We start from the raw sequence: 23,359 nt of genomic DNA, 5'->3' as shown, positions 1-23,359 counted from the left end.
ACTCAACTTGATATTGCCGGTTTTGGCATTGAACATTATGTAGTGGAAGTAAGAGTTAAATTTGTATTACTTTGTAGTAAAACTATAATGGTTCAGTTTGAAACCTTCAAGGTTATGTGCAATGTTTCATATACTTCAGTTACTGGTCGGGTAATTTTATTTTCTTCCACCTAAATTAAAACAAAATATGTTTGGCTACATTTAATATATATTTTGTCGTTGAAGTTGACAGTTTCACGACAGAAATTTAATTGTTACATATTGAAATCTAGCTTTTAGTTGAGGAAGATCTAATTTAGTGCTCTGCAATCTTTTCACCATTAAGGAACCATTGTCATACTCTTACAGAACACTTTTGACACTGTTTAAGTTTCAAAGATCTTGAATATCCAAATTAGTGCACCATGTCTTTATGTTTTTAGACAAAAATGTTCCTTTTAATGAAAAACTGATTTATTTCTATAGGTCTGTTTAAAATCAGTATTGTGAGAAACAAAATTCAGAAAAATTTATCATAATTTGGTTATTCTTTGTGAGATTGATTTATTTTAAAGAAAATTTTCTAAATGAGGATAAATAACAGCCGACAGGCGTTAATAGTAAATATAAGTTGAAATAAACGCAATTTTAAATAATACACCACTTCGGTAGTGCTGTTTAAAGTTACCAATAATTTTATTTCTTATTTAGAAGGAAAATACCGCTCCCAAACTTTGATTTTTTTTCTGAGACTCTTATCGATGTTTCTAACAAACCTAAAGTTATGTGGAACCGTTGGTTGGAAACGCTGCTTTTGAACTTTAGATGATCCACACACTAATCTTTGTAAGCAATATGATTTTTTGATGTTGAGATGAATTCCAAATAACGTCTAATAAGCAGTACATATTTCAAAATAGACTCAAAACGTTAACCCATTTATACCCATCACTGATTTTAAAGAAAGCATGTGACTAATTATATCCATAAGAGTTTCTAAATAAACAGGAGAAAACCGAATAAAAATCACTTATAATAATTTTAATTTCTATTTAACATTGTATTAAAGCAATAGGCACAAAAGGTTCAAGGTTGTTGGCAACCAGTTTGACCCTTAGATTTTCCCAACATATTTGTAAATTATGCTATTTTTCTCAAACACGAGTTTATTGTTAAAGTTTATGTTTGAAGAATATTGCTTGAAGGAAGCTTGAAAATTTCATTTTCAAACAAAGACATCTTTGAACAGTTTATTTCGGTGCTTATAAACCGTGCTCACTCTAAGGTGTTTGGAAAGATCTTATGTTCTAGAAAAGTTTAAGACATGTTAGATAAACTTATGGATACTTGTTGTAAATGGTTCTTGAAATTTATTGATCATGAATTTAAATTTCTGAGTAGTAAGAAAAATCAAATATACATTAATTCTTGTTTTTTAAAGTTAAAAACTGAAATACAAAGAGTTCACCTGCTAATTTTATTTTAAAAAACTATGAGTATTCTTGTATAAATCAAATACAAGTATAAGCTTTTGCGAAAGACTTAAAGTAAATTTAATTATTTTTGTGGGTTTTCACTTCCAAAAGTAGTTCAATATTTGGACGATAGTTATTCATTTTTAACTATATAAACAAATACATTCATTTTATTGTATTTTTACAAATTACTTTGTTGTTTTCCGTCTCTGTTTTTGCATAACAATCCTTTTGCTCTAATCAGTTTACTTAATGTTTCATTTAAAGGTGCCCAATTACTACAATTAGCTTCTTTAGCATTAATTTTAAGCTTATACAACTCCATTTGTTTCAGGCTCTCATAACCTATGTGTCCTGATTGGTATATGCTTACTTTTTTTCTGACGCATTTCCAAATAATATGCGTAGCTGAAAATTAGTTTTAAAAAATGAGACAACTCCGATGAGATAAATAATGTTAAAATTCACTTAAACGTTTTATTGCCAGAAAATATTTACCTACTAATACACTGAATGCATTTATTTTTTTGAAAATCAATATACTTCGCATCAACTAACACAACTTCTCTTTACAAAATTTAAACATGTTGAACATCTTTACTATCTCTTTTTCGCTAAGCCCCACACAATACCTGAATAAACGTCCAATTCTTTTTCTTCTAAGAAATCGATCCTTGATTTAAGTCGAGACAAGTAGCGACTCAAACTACATCTTGAAAGATAAACCTACAAAGTATGTCAGAGAAAAAGCCACACCCAACATTCGTTTCTCCGTGTTATACATTCATAAAGCATCTACGCTGCAAAAATTAGAAAAGGTAAAGTAACAAAGACGAAAAGGACACTTTCAAAAATAATCTCGAGCCATTATATGGGAAGAAAAGTATTTGGTGTTAGCCTCAGGAACCAACATTATCGGAAAAGACCTTGCCATTCATTAGTGGTATCATTAAGAACGAAGTTGGAGGAGATAATTATGCGTTAAACAACGCGGAAACATACGCATGTATTTATAGAATGTCAAACATTGAGTACTCAGAGAAATCTTTGAAAGGAGAGAGAAAGTTTGAGAAATAGTTGGGAATTTCAACTGGAAATTGAAGCTAAAAATGCGCTTTTTATTTTGTTTGTACTTTATTGGGATGATTTTTAAAAGCGTCTGGTATTGATAATAAATCTTTCAAGTACAAACTGAACCTTTCCAGGATGAAAGACGCAAAACATGAAGTATACTATTTTGTGTCTTCTTGCTGTTTCTATATGTTGTTAGTAAGTTTAAATTTTTTAACTGAACATGTGATTTGTTTTGTCCAGCGAAGCAGCTGTATGCTAGCTGAATGATTTATATTAATTTATTTAATTTTTCTTTTTCCTTTTTGCCTTTCATGCATCCCAAGCCAGCATAAACTTGTATAACCATCATATTTTTTTTTTTTAAATTTAATAAATTACACTAATATTTTCACGGAAATACAACACTTAATCACTCGATGGTACATATATGTCCAGGTAAAACAGTGGATTTTACAGATTTTAGCATATTATTTTAAATTAATATAAATTTAAAATGTTGCTTTTATTTTTAATTTGAAATATACAAAAAAATTAATTTCTAGCGAAAAATTGTTATAATAGTATGGTATGCGAAATAACGTCTGTTTTTACTTCCTTTTACGAAGTAAAGGAAGTATTGTATTTGCGGAAAAAAATTTCACCCATAAATCGGCCAAAATTTCTATTTCGCTCGCCCCCGAATGAATATTGATTTTTTTTTCAACCCGACCACACATGGATATATACTATTATAATATTATAATATATGCCTATTAACGTAGAGACACCCAAAATATCCATTTTGACGAAATCCGAGTTAATTACAACGAGTTTTGTCGTGACGGTCGTATGTGCGTATGTATGTGCGTATAAGTGTACGTGTGTATGTATCTCGCACAACTGAAAAACGGTATGTCCTAGAAAGTTGAAAGTTGGTACGTAGACTACTAATGGGGTCTAGGTGCGCACCTTCTCTTTCGGTTGCATTCGGATGTTTCAAAGGGTGGTCTTTTACACCTTTTGAGGGGGAAATCATTGTTAATTTCAGTGCCCTACTAATGGGGTCTAGGTGCGCACCTTCTCTTTCGGTTGCATTCGGATGTTTCAAAGGGTGGTCTTTTACACCTTTTGAGGGGGAAATCATTGTTAATTTCAGTGCAAACTCAAGTGGTGTTATAATTTTGAAAACACTTGGCGATATATCGCCAAGCTTTTGGTCTCCAAGTTTTGTTGGAAAAAACTTTCAGTTCTGATCTTCTTTCCGTTCCATTCCTTTCATTCCATAGCATTGAAATCCCCGTTATAAAGAAAAAAAATACGGTGCATTGAAGTTCATTGTTTCTTGTCAACGAAGTTTCACAGTATAAGTTGAGTGCTTTAGTTTTATTTGGTATTTTCTTCTTTCAGGATGCAATATTTATGAAAAAATCGCAAAACTGTTATTTTTTATATCGCAAGCAAAAGCACCAGTGATTTAACGCAGGTAGTTTAGCTGTGCATATTTCAACAAACTAATATATACAGAAAAAATAAGCACAAATCTTTATCATACACAGAATAGAAAAAATATCATGAAAGGTGCACACAAGAGTTTCAGTACCTTTTAAATACACCAAGAAACATGTTAAAATTTTAAAAACTTGTACGAATACATGTATTTAGAGAACTAGCGGATTGTCATGCCCATCTTTAAATTAAAAGTATTTCAAACACTACATCATATTTAAAAAAATATATACATCGATGGAGAAAAAACAACTTGACGAAGAATATCGTAAATTTTTTTTTTACTAATTAAATCTTCGTAAAACACTCACTTACCTTTCATTCGCTGTGGCAAAAAAAAATGAAGGGAAAAAAAAGAGGAAAAGAAAATAGTACGTCTTTGAACCAAAATCTAACTTTTATCTTTTTTTTAAATAATATTTATCTGAACAATGTTATAACCATGTTTAAAAGCCCGTAGAAAGTTAAAGCAGAGAATCTGTAGAAATAAGGTTTCGAGGTAGTTGAAGAAATGCGGTTTGGAATTTACATTAACAATATGGAAATGCTGGAATTTATTTATTTATTTATTTATTTTTTGTATTTTACTTTCAACGTAAATGAAATAAGCAAGGTTGTACATTAACGATAATATGCAATATATGAACAAATGCTAAAATAATTTAAAAATGAAAAAAAAAAAAGAAAAAAAAAACACAGACACTGTACTTTGCAAATACTTTTCCACGACAGTAAACATATTTGTGGGTGTATGTGTATGTAAAAACAATAGTAATAAATAAAAACAAGATGGCAACATTAAGCGTTTAACGCTAGCATTTTAATGCAAAGTATTTGAAAAGAAAGTTTTTTTTTTTAATTTCCAAAAAAAAAAAAAGAAGAAGAAGAAGAAGTCGGCTGCAAAAGTCAAATTGAAATTATTCTTTAGTTTGATCCATCTAAAGCATAGAGAAACAGGTAATACAAATATACTTTGTCAATACGAAAGTAGCTAAAGTGGAATCGAGATTTAATAGTACTGATAGATATTGTTAGGAAAAATGACATGGACTTTTGTTGTCGAAGATTTCCCTCGGCTTGTGTGTACGAGGAAAGCCAAGCGCACAAAAATCGATGTTGGAACGTGACATGGAATAGGCGAATTTCACCGCCAATGAATAATACAGCGGCAGAAGTCTAACCCCGTGCTACGATGGCTTTGAGAAACAAAAAAAAAAAAAAAAAACTCATTGGCCCAATTCCAAACCACAATGATTCATGTGCAAGAGGTTTATGGCAGGGTATGATGGCCGCAGTGATATATGGCATCGGTAGGCATCAATCACAACGCCCATTAGAGGCAGAAATCGACGCTCACGTCATACTATCTTCTGGCCTCTAATTGGCCAGCAAATTTTCCATTACGTTATTTCACTTTTCAGTACTGTTACTGCTCTTTTCGCTTTGGCAGAGGCTCTTTAAAATGGTTACGCGCCAACGTAATCTGACCTCAGTTCCTTATAACTACTGTTTAATGGAGATATGCTGAAACGATTCGGAAGATTTTTTTCCCTGTTTAATTGCCATAGCGTGATTGGCCGATTTGTCAACACTTGACCATTAAAAAAAGGTTGGAGAAAACTAATTATTCCCGAAGTACGATATTGTTTTTGCATAAATAGGCAGTTATACCTTTTACTATCTATATTTTGTTCTTAGTCAAATAAAAGATAAACTTTTATTGCATGATTTAATGTTGTACTTCTTTATTAATGCAATATGAACATTACGCAATACGAATGTTTAACAATATTTGAAAAAAAATGTATAGGTAATGAAATACATATATTTTATTCATGTTACATATTATAATTCAGTAGCGCACGATAGTTTTACCTTTTACATTGATCTTTTAAAATTTAATTTCAGTTTTGTTAGTTTAAAGAGTCATTATTACCTGTATAATGAAGAAACAAAAATGCTCATACATATGCTTTTCTTTCTTTTTTTGCATAAAAGAGTTTTTAAATATTGTATTTAGTGCTAGTTTTTACAAAACTCATTAATATACATTTTCTTGATCATTATTGAGACGTAATTTTCTAAAAATTAGGCAAAACGTTGTGAAAAAGACGAAAAAAAGTCACATCTGACATCATCAGACTCGAAATGCAGTTACAACTACTCTTTATCGTAGCTACTTCAATAATTGATGATGTTTGCATCGCATAGAAGCACGTATTGAGTAAACGTGACAAGAGTCACGTTGACTAGGTTGTACGATTTTGTCCTGCTTCTCCCTATCTACAATGAATAAAAATATGTACCGGGATGAATTTTATAACTTGGATACAAAATGGCGTGAAAAACTCGTGAAAATTGAAAATTGAGTTTAGTATTTGATTGCTAATAATTAAACATTTGACGCTGCAACGCAGTAACGTTCACAGGTGTCAGTATTTTGAATAGAATGTCTAATTGGGAGAATCTTGATTAATGAGTCGATTCGACTTCGAAGAGACCGATTGCTCAAATCGTTAAATCGCCTGTCATTTTAGAAGGAGTGGTGTCAATATTAGATGTTGGCAGGAAATGTTGAACCATGACCGAACACTGCGCTAAGAAGGAATCGGTCGACCGAAAGCGATGACAGAACGTGAGACTTAAAGCGAGACAGACCAATCACCGAGCATACTAATATCTATTATAATCAATTATTACAATCCATCCTATATGCAACTGGTACCTTAGCGAGTGCAAGGATCATCAATGCGTTGCTAAAAAAAGGAAGCAGCGCTCATTGCACTCGTTGAAGAAACCATTAATGTATTCACCCTTACAAGCCCGCATCTCTGTGGTGTCGGGAATATCATTGACTGGAATAGATTAGTCTTCATTAATAAATCTTATTTAAAGCTGAGCCACGATGGTCAGCAAACGCATGCCTTGAGACGCCTTGAACAGCAGTGGACTATCAACCTGCTTGAAGTTCGCCCATGCATAGCAGAACATTTTTATTTTAAATTAATAGCACTTGTACAGCACAGTTGTAAGATAATGCCCGCCTAGCTTTAGCTCATAGTTTCTGCAGCTTGTCTTTATGCTTTCCAACATTAAGTTGACTGAAGAAGTCTTGGAATATCTACCACATTGAGAATATTTGGAGCGATATAGGCAGAGTTATTTAACTAGCTCAGGGTTTTACGTGCCAGCTGAGTAGAAGTCATCATGGTATCCCTCAGATGGACGCATATCAAGTCTATCTATTACTGTCGAATGGAATAATATCTTGATGGACTTAGACGCAGGAGCGGACGAATCGTTATTCACCTGGTCAGTTTGAGGGAAGCTGTCTTTATCGGCCAGATGTTTTAAAGTTTTAAGCAATTCGCTTTTTATGTACTTCACTTTTTGACGCGACTACCTAATAATACCTCTTCGGCGACTACCTAAATAATTTGGCGGCGGTATAAAAATATTTTCAGTTGTTTCTATGCATCTGTAGTTTTATCTATTTAAATATACCTATCATTATATATTTATCAATTTGCGTATTACATCTCTGTGTCTCTAAATGTGTCTATCATCTCCATATTTATCAATACATACCTATCTGTAAATTTCAAGAGCATTTAGCAATCTATCTCAATCGGTCTATATTTTTCATTTTCTATCAATCTATGAAAATATTAGTTCATGAAAAATATTTGCTATTTTCTTTGCAACTATCAATCTGTGTTTTTCTATATCTACATTATGTCTATATTTATTTATATGCACTCTAAGACATAATAAACGATAAGCCAAGAAGTAGTTATCCGAATGGCATGAAATTTGGTAGGTGTAATATTCATGTACAACGAAATAAACGTTTAAAATTTCAAACAAGTTGCATGTTTTATTAATGAGCTACGACTGCATACAATAAACTATTCAGTATGGTGTTGGACGCAATCTGGCTTTTACGCAAGCCTATATGCAATGTGACATTGACCGGTAAAGTTCACGAATCTCCTCCTCTGGAATTTCTTGCCACATTCTCTCCAGTTGCCGTGTTATATCAGCCACAATCTCAAACGGCCGAAGTCGCCTATACATCAAAACCCAAACATGTTCGATTGGAGACATATCAGGTGATCTAACTGAAAATGGAGGAGTTTTGATAAATCGTAGGTATTAAGTTGAGTTCTTGCCGTATGCGGTCGGGCATTAACTTGTTGATATGCAAGTCTAGGATGCTGTACTGAAAATGGCGGAACAACGGGGCGCAGAATTTTGTCTACGTCCCGTCGGGCTCTAATAGTGCCACTGATCACAGCTAAAGGTGTCCAGCTGTCAAAAGAAATGGCACCCAAGACCATAACTCGTTGTTGTCGGGCAGTATTGCGGGCGATAGTAAGGTGTGGATTCCATCGCTCTCCTGGGCGCCTCCAGGCATGATGTTTGACATGCAGGGAAATGGCTTATTTCGACAAGGCTGAACTGGATCTGGTCACTTAACTGTTTTACTAGTAATACTTTTTTTAGGAAAATGAAGAAACGAAAAAGTGGTCAACTATTAACGCTATCTACTGGAGTTTAGGGTTAATCCACTAAATTTCAACTATCAAAATATCACTAAATAGTGAATTACTTCGTTAAAATGTTGAAGAGTAGAAGCAACTTTGAACCGTCTTACCTTGACGGGCGACTTTCTAGTCATTGATCAATAGCAGCAATCTGTTAGTAATGCTTTGCGTATTTAGCTCGTTTATTTTTTGCTTTGCAATTCTTTCGTAATGAAGAGGTCAATAACGGACAGTTCAAATATGCTACGTTAGAGCAGCATGAAGTTATCATTTATTACTTTTACGGACTTACTTTTGATATACTTGCAAAAGTTTGCAATGAATGTATGATGCAATTGTTTCGCTTTTCTTTAATATCGACTTTTTTGCAATATCGAGGATTAGGCTCATTGATAATGCAGGTATGTAAGTAAAAAAGTGGTGCACAGCACTTTTGCAATCCCTTGAGAAAGGTAAAACCGGGGTTTCCCCGTATTCTAATTTTTTTAAAGCATTTTCCAATGATTAAACGAATGATCTGAAGCATTTGATCTATTTTCTAAGAGATTCATTTTATTTCTGTTGAGAAATCGGATTGCACAAAAAATTTAACTTTTAAAATTGGAAATAATTTGTTTTAATACAGTACAATGTCAGTGTTCTTCCTCGTTTTTGTGTATAAATTAAGCATCAAAAGCGAAGATTGTTAAATTTTCTGCTCATAAGTAAACGGCAAAAGTTTGAATTTACAGTTGTTCCAATTTTCTTAATATATTTATTCAGAAATGATCGAAATTAAAAATAAACAAAACTGTTCAAATAACTTATTTTTAAATGTTTCAATGCCTATTATTTCTTAATACAAAACAATGGGAATGTGAGTATAGTTTTAACACATTTGATATATAAAGTTAGACAAATTTTCAGCAATATATAGTTAAAAATCTAGCTGAACTTCAATCCGCAAATCAAACCAATTTAAACACAATTCTTTCATTTCTTTCACACCTTAATTAGCTTTTATTCATTCTATGACAAAACCCATTATCTTTGCTATAATCTCTTTAGAAACTCCAGAAACTGCCCACCACAAAAGTATTAAATGAAACATTTACATTTTAATTTAGACTCTAAAGGTGATCTGTTAAATTCTCTTTCACTTTCTCCCCGTAAATCCAAAGAGTAAAATAATATTTCTACGCAACTCGAATTATTAAATAAAAGCCTCAAGGCATTTGATAAAGCAGCCTTTGTTGGCAGCAAAGACCTTGATTTAATCTTCCAATTGTTGTGGTTTCTTAATCATTCTGAAGGGAAAGTAGAAAGTGATGTAATAGCTCGCTCTCCGAATTCAATTATTTTTCTCAACTTTAGCTAGTAGTGTTTTCGTTTGAGTGATGTGGCAACAATTTCTTGAATTGAATAAGTCAATGTTTATAAAAGAGCATGTTCCAGACGTATGTGATCTCTAAAGGCGTATTGGTTTTGTTATTTTTTATTATAATGAGTCATTTTTATAAGTTAAAAGTGATAAGAATATAGGTTAAATTGATTAAACGTTACTTTGTTTGTGATCATTGAAGTTTTAGACATAATTCGTTGACATACATTGTTAATAACATTTAGTGCATTTTAGTTTTGGAAAACATTATGTTATGGCCTTGGAATATAACTCGACTAAAAAAATTAACGGATACATTATGAAAACTAGGATTTTTGTGATCACTGAAGTTTTAGATATAATTCATTGACATACATTGCAAATAACATTTAGTACATTTTATTCTTGGAAAACATTATGTTATGGCATTTGAATATAACTCGATTAAGAAAATTCACAGATACGTTATGAAAACTAGGAATTCTGGGTCTTCAAAAATATTAATTAAATGAAATTGTATTATGAAGCTATATACATGCTTTCATTACTTTAAAGTACCCTAAAGTTGCCCTTAGAGTAAAATCTATGAGTTCTCTGTGTCTGCTTTCAAATATAATATTACAGAAAATATTGTATTTAAGTAGCGTATATGACGAAAATGGACTTTATTATTGCTTAAACCTATTAAAACTGACTACCATGTTACCACTTCAGTATCAGCAAACTTGACTATCAATCTCCACACTTCACGTTTTTATAACAGGATTTTAATTGTTAGTTATGAGTTTTTATTATTACGTAATATAGGAAAACATGGGGAAAATAAAACCCCATAAGCCTATAATTGCACAAAAATGTGTGTGATGGGAAAATTCTGATTGGATATTTAAATTCATCGTCAAAAACTACCGTAGAAAAACCATAAAAATTTCATTTAACAAAATCTTCGTTTTACAGTGTATTAGTTTCTATCATTGCATGGTCTAAGAAAACATGGGACAAATAAATAGCTTAAAACCTATGACACAAAAACTGTGGGTGATGGAAAAAACCTAAGTCGATGTTTGAAATCAGCGATAAAAATTCCCCTAGGAACACTAGAAATGTTTCATGAAACAAAACTTTTGTTTACCAGTGTAATTATTGTATGTCACTAACCTTTAAAACATTAACTTTATATTGCTAACATTCGAGAAAAGCTTTTCATTCTTTCTCGAATGACTTTATATCTTAAAGCTCGCACTTCTTTGAATTGAAAATGGGTTCCTTGATACCTCGAAACACTCGTCTGTTATCAATATAATAATTTGTGATTTTCCTACTTTACTGACTACTGTTAATTTGTTTCCCAAAGTTATTTATTCATTTCGTATATGTTTGTGTATTTGAAGAAAGCTTATTAATTTCCATAAAATGTATTTTTCAGCCTTGGTATTGACAAAGGCATTTCGCATCGTCATGCTTGATGTTCCCTCTCCAACAATTTTGGGGGAATCAGTCGAACTGACGTGCAGCTACGAACTAGATGATGAGCAACTATATTCAGTCAAGTGGTACAAAAACGATGTAGAATTTTATCGTTACGTTCCAAATGACTGGCCACCAGGACAGTTCCTTCCCTTGCCAGGAATCAGAGTTGATGTAAGTAAAGTCATTTTTTTTTCTGGCAGAAAGTAAGCAGTTAAAATAACAGTTTAATTTCTTATTTAAATGTGATATAAATATCTTTAAAAAAATTCACTTCATGAAAAATCATTCATGAAAAACGCAGAGGTTTTTTTTAAAAGCCTTATGCACATCTATTTGAGTTTAAACACAGGTAGTTTGCAGACTACCAGTAAGTGGTCAGCTATCGCTATAGTACAACTTATCTGATTAGAAAATAAAAAGAAAATTCAGACATAACTAAAAATAATAAAAACGTCAGTAAAACAGTTCCAGTGCGAAAAAACTAGTAAGGTTCAAAAATATCTAACGTAGCTTAAGCAAATAGAAGCGATAAGAGGTACGATTTAATCGGACTCTGGCTCCGCATAATGTATGTTATGCTGACTCTAGTATTAAATGCATAACAACGCATTGTCAGCGGGGATATAACGTTATTTCTAATTATGAAAGTATTTATTAGTAAGATTCTTCTTTATGCATGGTTATTTCAAAATAAGAAATCGCATTTTATTGGTCGTTTAATGCTTAGAGATATTTATTGAACCATTAACTTCCCTTTATTGTTCTAAATCAAAGCTTGCCTATTCGATTGTTTTTTTCTTGAACTCTTAATCAGTTTGGATGCATTTTTAAGTGTAAAATGCTTCGTATAGTATACCACTCACTGCTTCGGCCGATGAGCCGTCAACCGCGATTTCTGTACCAATATTGCCGAAAGTGGGCACTGAAAGGACTTGGTGCTGTGCTGGTTTTCCCGATTCCTTATCGGGTTACCTTGAACATAGCAATTTTTACTTTGACGGAATGTCTTGCGGATGGTCCTTCCATTGGCAAGCGCTTTTGTACTTTTCGCATAGGGAAGTTTGGCCCAAAGAGGGTAGGTTAACGAAGAACGCTCGAAAGTTGTAGTTTTTGGATTTTTATTGCAAACATTTCGGTTTTATTTCCCAGCAGAGCTCTTGAACTTCAAAATAAAAAGTGATTTTTGAACTATTTCAAACCCAATATTTATTGATTACCAAATATTAAAAACGCTTGAAAAACCCGCTTTTTCCTACCAGGGGACCTAAAGTGGGTAAACCGTTTGGAAAAGTGGGTAAGCTTAATTAATTCTGATTTTGTTCATTTGCTAAGCAAATATGAAGTTATAAAAATTTAATCAATTGACTAGCTAACTGCCATTATAAAAATTTAAAAAAAAAATCTTATAGAATTTAAATTGAAAATCAGCACTTTTTTTTATAAAACATAAAGAAATACCTGTTAAAATTCATAGACTAATCATCCTTAAAATGCCATCATTAAAAAACAATACAATTGTAAAGTTATACTTATTCTATTGAAATAGATGTGTTCTTTTGTGTCAAGAAATTATAAATAAATATATGATTACATCTTATACCCACTATGCCCTACATTGTTTGTCCGAAGGCATTTTTTTAAAAATAATAATTATAACCTTGGACTTGAAAAAAATAAACAAGCAAAATTACCATCGTACTTTGTAGGTGGATGGTGTCAGAATAACGTAATATTATTGACATTTTAAAAAATAAACTGGTCTTTGACTAATCACAAGTTACATACCTTCAGTTTTTTTTAGATATGTATCATTTTTCTTATTTTAAGTCTGGTTACGCCATGTCGCTTTACTGCTGCATCGCTGTGACTGATTGAAACTCGGGGGTGTTAGTTTGAACACGAAATGCGCATACATCGCAGCTTGCACACCATGCGGCGGCATACGCATGTCTACCCGCTTTAGACTATCTTCACCTAGGTTCTGGTGTACTGAGGGGAGATTTGTAGTGCATCGAATGGCAGTGGCCAAACGAGACGCTTCTGTTTAACCATTACTGCTAATTCTTATAGAATAGTTAATAAGTATGTCAGGAGTGCTTTTGAGGAGAGAGGGATGCACTCGTACTCTTTTATAAATCAAGGGGACGTAACTTATTGCATTTTAAGAAGCGTATGTTGCATTTTAATTTATGTTATCAAGATATTATCTGATTTTTTAATCAATTTTATATAGCATCCGTATAATGTTTCACCTATATATTTTTAAACTTTCCATGGAAGCTTGTTTCTTAGCATCCTAGCATTTAAACCCGAGATGAAATTTGTGAAAGATGTCCATACAGTGGCCGCTATTTTCAAGCTTAGATAAAGCGAAGAAATCAAACTCATGATTTTCTTTTTTCATGAACGTCTTATTTTTAATTAGAAGAAATTTAAGATATTTATCATATGATATATGAGTCATTATACAAGTTTTTTTCTTTTTAATTTTTCATATTTAATTTATCAGTGTAGTTTTACATTTTTTTTAAATTTTTTTAAATAGTTTGCTATTAATTTGTTTTTAAGGGAATGATAATATTTTTTTAAAAAGTTAGTGTGCTTAATTGTTTCGCAGGTATGTTTATATTCATGATGTTTTTGTTTATTTAACTTTATTTTTATGCATGAATTAAATGTTTTTGGAAATAAAAACATTAAAAAAATTGCGGAGAAAAGAAGAAAATTTTGCGCAAAAGTTCCTGACACAATCATTTCTAATTAATGTTATATGTAAACCAGAGTTTACGATTAAAAACGAGCGTTATCATTTAACCCTTAGCTGCTCATTCGATACATAGAATGATTTTAATATCTAAAAATATGTTTACGTATATTTATATTTTGTTTTACTACTAAAATGCATAAGAGATACCTTTAAAATTGTTTATCGCATACAGTTTGAACTGTAATTTCTTACTAAGCAGGTATTTATTTTACTAGTAAATGTTAAATGAGTATTTTGATTCACTGCAATATGTAATACAGTAAGTAATTATCAACAAAACAGTTTTGTATATGCCTATCTTAAGAAACAAAAATTATGCCAACCAAATACTTTACTTAAAATTTGATCATGAAAAATATCCGATACACACAATATACGCAAGGAAAATTATAATATCTTGAGCGTTATTTTATTTATTATTTTATGCACGCTTTACTGAAATGAAATATTGTTTTTGCTTCTTTCTTTTTTTTTTCTTTTTTTTTTTTTTTTTTACTGTTTTAAAATTACCACAATATATAAATTGTACTTTCTTTCATTCCAATTCATAATGGGAATAAAGTACGGTGTTTAAAAAAAGTAGATGTCTCAATTAGTAATTAATCCCATAAAATTTACTAAAAACTGTCAAAATCTACTATTTTAAAAAATGGGATAACAATTTTAAATAAGATTTTTTTTTGTTATTTCGAAACATTATCAAACGTTCCAAAATATAGCAGTAGTAAAGTGTTTTTAAATTCCATTCTGATTTCAACTTCTGAATAGTAAGAAAATCAAGTATAAGGGTTGGATGTTGGCATTTGAATATCTGTCTATTATGTTTAAGGAACCTGATCAGGTGTTGATTACAGGTGATTTCGGGAAAACGCTAGGGGAAGGATGGGGACTTGGAGTCTCTTTTATACCTTTCTTAGCTATACCCCTGGGATTAAGCAGAGGGCTCCTTTTGTTGTACGCATGTAGTTATTCTCCAGGGAAATTAGGAGATTAGTTCTAAATTTTGATATTTTGCGATTACCTATCTTAAAAATATTTCAAAACCTAAAGCAACAAGTATCCATGCCCTCAGAGTAGGATTTAAATTCGCAGAAGATAAAATAAAATGATCGACGACAAAAAAGATGTTTCTGGGTTCATTGTTTGTTTTGAAGAGTCGCAAGACAAATGTAACTGAAGAATTATCACTCGAATATTTCGAAAATCATTCACACCCTTTAAGCATTTTGAGATATTGTTTTATTTTGTTTACTTTCAGAAATACAGATTGAAAAATATTTTAGTGTGAAGATTTTTTTTGTTGACCAGTGAAATATATACCATGTTTTATTTTAAAAGCTTTCTTTTTAGATATAAAGGAATTACAGAAATTACATACTAGGCTAAAAACTTAAACAAATTTATTAAATATGTTTTTTTTAAAGCACTGTAAGGAATGATTTCTGGCTGTCCTATAGTCTGTTCTTTATCCTTTCCCCGATATGCACTGTGTAAATTTAAAAATTATAACTTTACATGCTGGCAGATACTTCTTGTTATTACACAAAACTTATTTAATTCGGCTCATCAAAACAAATATTGCGAAATATTTTTCGAGTTTGACCCGGACAGTAAAAATATTAAAATTGGGAAAGCAAAATGGTTTCAAAAGAGTAGCTACAGTGAACAAGAAAGCAAACAGTATCATAATATCCGGCATGAGCGTTAACGGTTTTCTTCAGAAGTAAAGAATTAGTTATCAAATCATTGGAATCTTTCAACAAAAGTATGCGAAATCGTCCAAGCTAATTAAACTTTCTAATTAATTGTTGGCAGTTACTGGTTAACAAATAGCTCTTTAGAAGTTTAAAGAAAAAATATTTATTTTGAAGCTAAAGAAATGACATCAGCAAATACGTAAAGAGCAACATTTTAATTAATATACGATCTCTTTCAGTTTTTTGTGAAATATTCGTTTGCTTCAAAACTTAAAACATCATACTGTGTGGATTACTTATAAACAAAACATTGACGAAAAACATTCTTTCAGCAAGGCGATTTACATTTTGGTAACTTAATTAAACACATATCTGAAAGGTTCTAGTGACTCATGTTAGAAACGAATAGTTTCGTTGGCATTGTTCGAATGACTCGTTTACATCAATAAGTGGTTTTCAATTGTTGGTACGCGCACCATTGTGATACGAAAATTATCTTAGAGGTGCGTGGCTAAATGCTAAGAAGTCAACAAAGCTGTGTTGATAACTCAAGGATTTAATTCAGACAAAAGAAATAGAGTAGTATACCGTGTAACCCAACATTGATACAAATGTAGTGCAAAACCTTCTTAATTAACTTCTCAATTAGTACTAAAAAAGGAATTAACCAGCAAACTTTGCTGTATAGTCTTTTCCGGGACTAACAACGTCTTTTTTTTTTCGCGAAAAAAGTTTTCGAGTTTAACTTACCTGAAGATCAACTAAAGAAAGAAGCTTGGTAGGCGAACACCCTAAATATTTTTTTGTTCAACATTCATTGCACCTTTCTAAAACTTTATACGATTATTAAGTATGACATAAATAACACATTTTGAGTACTTTTTAATTTCAAATTTCGATAGATTTTTTTTAATAAAAAAGAAATATTTTTTTGCAAAAAACTACCATTCTATCTTTTTGTGATATACCACAGAGTGATATGACCCTCCAATTTGAAAATAATTAACTGAAAACAGGTTTCATGGGAACATGTTTGAAAATTTCCCCCGAAAAACGTGTTTTTTGCCGTCTAAGTTTAATCGATGATTATTTCAAAACCACTTATTGCATGCACAGTAACTTTTTGAGGTTTATATCACATTAATGTAATAAATTACCTTGTTTGCAAAGTTTTAAAGCTTTAGAGTTAATTTTTTTTCCACTAGAAAAGTTGGAGTAAATAAAAATTTGAAAACGTAGTTATGAGATAATTAAGGAAGAAAAAATAAATTTCAGTTATAAGTAGTGCAGTAAATTTCTTCTAGTTTTCTCAATAATTCACCGATTTAAAAACCAATTGCGGATTTAGAAAGAAGAAAACTGAGGCTCTCTGAATTTCTCTAAATCTCAAATTCGATTTTTTTCGAAAATTAGAGTGTTCGCCTACCTTAATGATGATTGCGGTTTGTGGCTGTATGCGACCAAACTAGAACTAAACAGTAAATAAATCTTTTTTTTTAAAAAACCTAAGCCCAGCTTTTACCACTAAATATTTCCTGAGAGGTTTTTCATTTTTCCGTATAAGTAATAAAAAATGCTAATAAAATGTCAACTGAAATAAAATTTCTTGCATTTATTTTAAACTCGCGGATTAATTTGCCGTTTCACGATCTACCTAGAAAGTAAATACCATATTTAATACTCAACACTTACACTCTATAACAAAAACATCGACGCACCAAGAAGCAATCAACCGATTGCTTTGAAATTGTGTATGCATGAGTGTTATGACCAGATATGCAAATGATTAAAATTTGGTGCCCAATGAATGGATAGTTTGATCACCAGCGCATCGAAACTGTGCATCCAGCAGATGTATATAAAGAGCAGTTCTTCAACAGTTGTTAAAACTTTAGGTTTCATTGATAGTCAGACCACTTTTCAACAACTTCAAAATGCCTCGCCGCATGGTTCGTACTCATTACGAGCAACTGTCAGAGTTTAAAAAAAGTCGTATCATTGGATTGAAAGAGGCCGGTTGGTCAAATCGGAGAATAGCTCGTCATTTGAGTCGAAGCGATGCGGCAATTCGAAGATACTGGCAAAGATGGGTGGAAAATGGCAGAGTTCAGCGTCAGGATGGTAGCGGTCGATCTAGGGTCACAACAGATCGTGATGACAGAGTGATTGTCTGATCAGCTGTCATAGCGCTTTTTTCATCTCTATGAACCATCAGACGTTCAACCCAAACACAAATGTCCATCATGACCATTTACAGACGGTTGGGACAACGAAATCTACGCTCTTGCCGACCACTACGCCACCTGCCATTAACGCCTACACACTGCCGAGCCAGATTACAGTGGTTCATGGCTCGATCAGGTTGGAATGGTGCCGACTGGAACGTATCGTTTTTAGCGACGAATCCTGCTTCCAATTGTGTCATGACGATCATTGAAGACGTGTTTGGAGACACCCAGGGCAGAGGGGGGACCCTGGTTTCACTTCTGTACGCAACATTGGCCCTCAACAAGGTACTATTGTCTGTGGTGTCATTTCTTTTGATAACGGGACCCTTTTCTTCGTAATTAGAGGTACACTTACTGCACAGTGGTACGTTGACGACATCCTAAGACCTGTTTTGCTGCAGTTCTTTTTGCACTACCTTCGGCTCGTTTTCAGCAGGACAATGCCAGATAACATACGGCACGTATTGCCATGAACTGTCTGCAAGCTTGTCAAACTCTTCCGTGACCTGCCAGATCGCCAGATCTCTCTCCCATCGAGCATGTATGGAATATGTTGGGATGGCGATTGCAGGTGGCAAGGAATGTTAATAACCTCGTCCGACAATTGGAGTGAATTTGGCCGTTAATACCGCAGGGCACCCTCCGAGAGCAGTATCGGTGTTTGCCACGCCGTGCTTCAGCTTATATCCAGGCTAGAGGCGGGTCAATACCTTATTGAACTTGTTACTGTAACTATGACATAAATTGTTCAATTGTTCTGAGAATTTAATCATTTACTATTCTCAGCATTGTCTTCCTATCAACAAATTTTCGTCTCAATCGGATCTTTCCTTCTTGGTGCGTCGATTTTTTTGTTATAGAATGTAGGTTTAAACGAAGAATTGACTTTTGTTTTTTTTTTGAAAATTTTAATCACATTAATAAAAACAGTCCAAAAAATTATCCATTAGAATGAGAACATTAGTGTCAAAAAATTATAAATATAGTAAGCACATCAGTTCCTAAAAATTTCTATTCAAATAAAGACAAAAGTTTCTAAACAGTCTGCACTGCAGTTTAGCATCTCCATCCCGAATGGGCATCTCGCTGCGTGAGTTAATTCGATTGCTACACCGTTCCCGGATGAAAAAAGGAACTAAACTCACGTGATTCATATTAGTGTTTCAATTTCTGAATAAGTAAGAAAAAAGAATGTTGAAACATATTAGAATGGAAGTAATATATATATATATATATATATATATATATATATATAACGGACCATTTAAATCATATTTAAAATTGGGACAAAAATTGTCAAATTTAGACAGCAATCGCAAAATCCCGACTACATTATCGGCATTAATTCCATAAAAATCCTATTAGACTGAGAGAAACTGCACCTAAAAATCCATATTAGAAGAACGAGAACAGTTTCTAAAGAACGCCAACTGTCCACTAAAAATGTATTATCATATTAAATACAACTCTTCCTGAAGAATGCAGTTAGAAAGAGGACAATAACCACACTAATACTTAATAACCTTCATTAGAAAAATAAATATTTCATAGACGATCCCCGTTAAAACAAATAAATCAATCTCTAAAAACCCTTGATGGAATATGGGTAATAGCTTTTAAATAAAGTAAACCGTACTTTCAACAATTTCTATCCGGGTAAGGAAAACATTTTGGAAAAACGTATTTCAAAATATGGAAAACTTTCAAAATAACACAAAAACTCTATCTAACGACATCAGGACTAGAACAACCAGTAAAAAGTCATTTATAATAAGGACACTGTTCCTCCAAAAGTCACCATTGCAATAAGGACATCGGTCTTTCAAATTTAACCCTATCATGAACGTAACTAACTGCAAGTTTTAAATTTATGTTTAGGATTAAGTTCACTGTAGCAATGCCCATAAAAACGATAAAATCAAGCCCTTGTAGACCTTCTACCCGGTTGCACGTAAATAAACTCTGTTACCAGAGACGATTCAATGTTAAAATCAATTGACATAGTTTTATTGTTTCACATTAGAGAGAAGACGGCAACAGCTGTTTATTCAGGTATTTCTTCATATTGAACTCGCGTAATCAATTTTAAACGCGCTATTCACTAACTTAAAAATGGTTATAACTCTATTGTTAATTTGGACATTTTGAGCTCTGGAGCGTAGGGACAATCTAAGATTTTTTTTTTGGCTTTCTAGCGGTACATATTTAATAACGCCATTTAGTTGCAAAAGCATTTGAATGCCGTTTCCTAGTTTTTAAATTACAATTCGAGTGGTTCAGAGCTTTTTCAATTTTTGAAAAATTTCTAAAACCTCTTAGGTGACTAAATACTTCCGTACTAAATTTGGCGAATATCTGATGGGAACTTTGGATTCGAAAAGCGAGCACACATATTATTTGTTTTATTATATAGATTACGTATGTAATTAAACGTAAACAGTTTATTAGCTAAACTTGAAATAATGTAACTTAATGTCACAAAACTGAATTAATTTCGATGGGGGGGGGTGCATAAAGTTAATGATACGCAAACAGTGCACGTGATTTTAAAAAAACAGTAACCATTGATCAAAATAGTGTATTATTGAATTGGACCAGATTACTGAATAGGCCAACTAGTCCATAGCTTACGGCTCTTGTTTTTCTGAGATCTCTAAATGGCTAAAATTCTTTCAGGCAATGGCCAAATTTGTATAAAATTTGATTACAGGGGCCCAAAAAGGTATTAGTTAATGGCGCCAAGTTAACTGTTAGTTAAATAATATCAGCATTAACTGTGTTAAGTATAGTATAATTCTAATGAGCATAAAATGCATTCAAACGTACACCAAACATGGCAAAGTGTTAAACAAATTACAAGGAAAACATGTATCAAATACATAAGTGTTTGTTTTCTGCTAGACGCATACGATAGTAGGAATTTAGACCTTAAAAAAAAATAAATTTAATAAATTAAGTTATCTGCTGTTTGTTTATTACAAACGAATGTCGAAGGATTTTTCTTTGAAATATATCAGAAAAGAGTACGTTTTCGTTTGGACAGAAGACATTTTTTGTTTCTTAAAATATAAGTTAAAAATTAGGATTTAAAAAAAATCGTTCGATAACAAAAAAAGTATTTTTGCTATAAACGGGCGGGAACAGCCCATTACTGTTTCAGCTGAAAGTTTTTTTCTCGGCCATAAAGTGACTCAGTAAAATATTTTACATTATTCTTACATGTTTCTATCAGCATAAACTGTATCTAGTAAAACACATGGATTTAGACCTTATAGATCAATCTCAAACCACTACTTCCAAGTTACTACGTACTTCTCGTTCTATCGTCAGATCGCATTCTTGGACTGAAATCTCAAAGGGACGATTTCAGGGCTTTCGACGCAATTCAGGAGCAAACAAGAGTAGATTCCTTCGGGATTCGACTTCCTTGGAATGGTAAATTGTTGAAACTGAGAATAGCTTCAGTGTGATACATCGTTCGTATTCTTTTCCCGTTTCTCGATATGGGATTCAATTTTTCCTTTTGGGCAATCATTGCAAAACATTAACTCTAGTGAAATTCCTCAGATTTAAGCTATGTGTAAGATAACTTGGTACATTGGCGTCTATTTATGGGCCTGCTTTATTGTCTAAAAGGGAGTTCTTTTTCCAAGTGTTATTAAGTTCTTCGTGGCTACGCAAAACATAAAGATTAGAACATTTCTTGAGATTACCAAAATATCCGCTTCTTTTTTATTTCTCAGACCATTAAAAATGCTATAACTTGTTTGAAACAGACGTAATGTAATTTTATTGAACATAGTCGAAAATATCGGTCATATTTGCTCTTTTTATGCAAAAAAAAAAAAAAAAAAATAGTAATGCCTTCTAACAGCAAATTTGTAAAAACAAAACTACGCGCAAACCACCTTTGGAGACAAGTGCTTCTTTTTTGGAGAGTTTTTTTTTTCTTTTTCTCTTTTCTTTTATTTATTTTATTTTTTTAAGAAATCGCTTTTTTTTAAGGAATTACTTCTTATGTGACCTGTTCGAAGGTTTCGCACGGAATACCAGACTGAATAATTTACGAACTACTTACGATAATTACTTAAGCGTTTACCACGTTTAGTTTTTGAGTGCTTCTTTTTTAATATGTCTGTTTTGTTCTTTAAATATACAAATAGCACGAAATTTCTTTAAAAAAATGTTCTTGTGCTTTTAAATACCTTCAATTTTTGGAACATTGGCGTTTTGGATAAAAGGATTTTTTAAAGAAAATTTTAAGTCAAAAGAGTTTTCATGCATTCTTCTTTATATACATGTTTTACAGAAAAAGGGCAAGATTTCAAAGTGCATTCATACACTTACGTGAATTTCAGAAATGAACTACAGAAATATATGGATGCCTCAGTTGCCAAATCGATTGACTCCACTTTTGAACAAAATCATAATTTCTGCTTTATGAGTGAGCTTAATCAATGTTTAGAATGTGAATTTATATTAAAGTTTTGGCTCAGTAAATTTCTCCCCATGTGATGGCAGAAAATGTAACACGAGGTCCTATTTATTCCTATGAATAACACCATCTTCTCCATCACTTTTCTCGACTTTTTGTTTTATGCAGTTAATCGATTTGGCAAGTGAGGCATCCATATAATGATTATGATATGAAAGGAATCGTTGCTGGTGAAACTGCGTCCCACACTGGAAATTTTTTTTTTATGTTTTTTTTTTTTTTTTGCACACTACACTTGTGATTCAGATGCGCAATATAATGATATTCTTGACAATTTGACATTCTTAATTGTTAATTAAAATGACAACGATACAATGAATGATTTTCCATTCATCCTTTTCTTCTTAGAAGAAAAGTAGTTATTTCTCTCCTAATTTTTCGGTCTAAATGCTTAATATTGACTTCATGTAGTTCGCAATGGAGTAACCAATTAAGAATAATTGACATTTTTAGAGAAATACGAAAAAGGTTCCCCACCATTTTTTATTTCTCATCAGAAGTCTATAGCTCCCTAAAAAAAATGTCCAAGACGTCATAATCCCCCCTCCCCATTCTTTTTTTTAATTCCCAATAATATGAGGCTGTGGTGCATCTGGTGCACTGGAGTAATGTTTTGCATTGCATTATTATTCCATCTGCATATATGCACTGATCCGCAGAGAGAGGACCAATAAAACAAATTTCTTTGATCTTCTTTAAAAAACACTTTACGGATTTTAGTGGACAATGGTCCGTACCACGAATTTTTCCTGTTGCTATCGCACCTTTTTCTGATAACTGAG

General features: G+C 32.2%; 1 protein-coding gene across 1 annotated transcript in view; it reads left to right on the top strand.

Moving 5' to 3' along the window:
* LOC129231373 (uncharacterized) overlaps positions 1–23,359 on the top strand; it is a gene marked incomplete in the record, with an annotated part of 298,238 nt that overhangs the window by 220,912 nt on the left and 53,967 nt on the right. Inside the window, 1 exon segment of the mRNA XM_054865670.1 lies at positions 11,347–11,561. Coding sequence (XP_054721645.1) covers positions 11,347–11,561 — 215 coding nt within the window.

Source organism: Uloborus diversus, chromosome 10, assembly GCF_026930045.1.
Source record: "Uloborus diversus isolate 005 chromosome 10, Udiv.v.3.1, whole genome shotgun sequence".
In the NCBI taxonomy this organism is placed as follows: domain Eukaryota; kingdom Metazoa; phylum Arthropoda; class Arachnida; order Araneae; family Uloboridae; genus Uloborus; species Uloborus diversus.
Note: the sequence above shows the minus strand (reverse complement) of the source record. Positions and strands in the feature narration are given on the sequence as shown.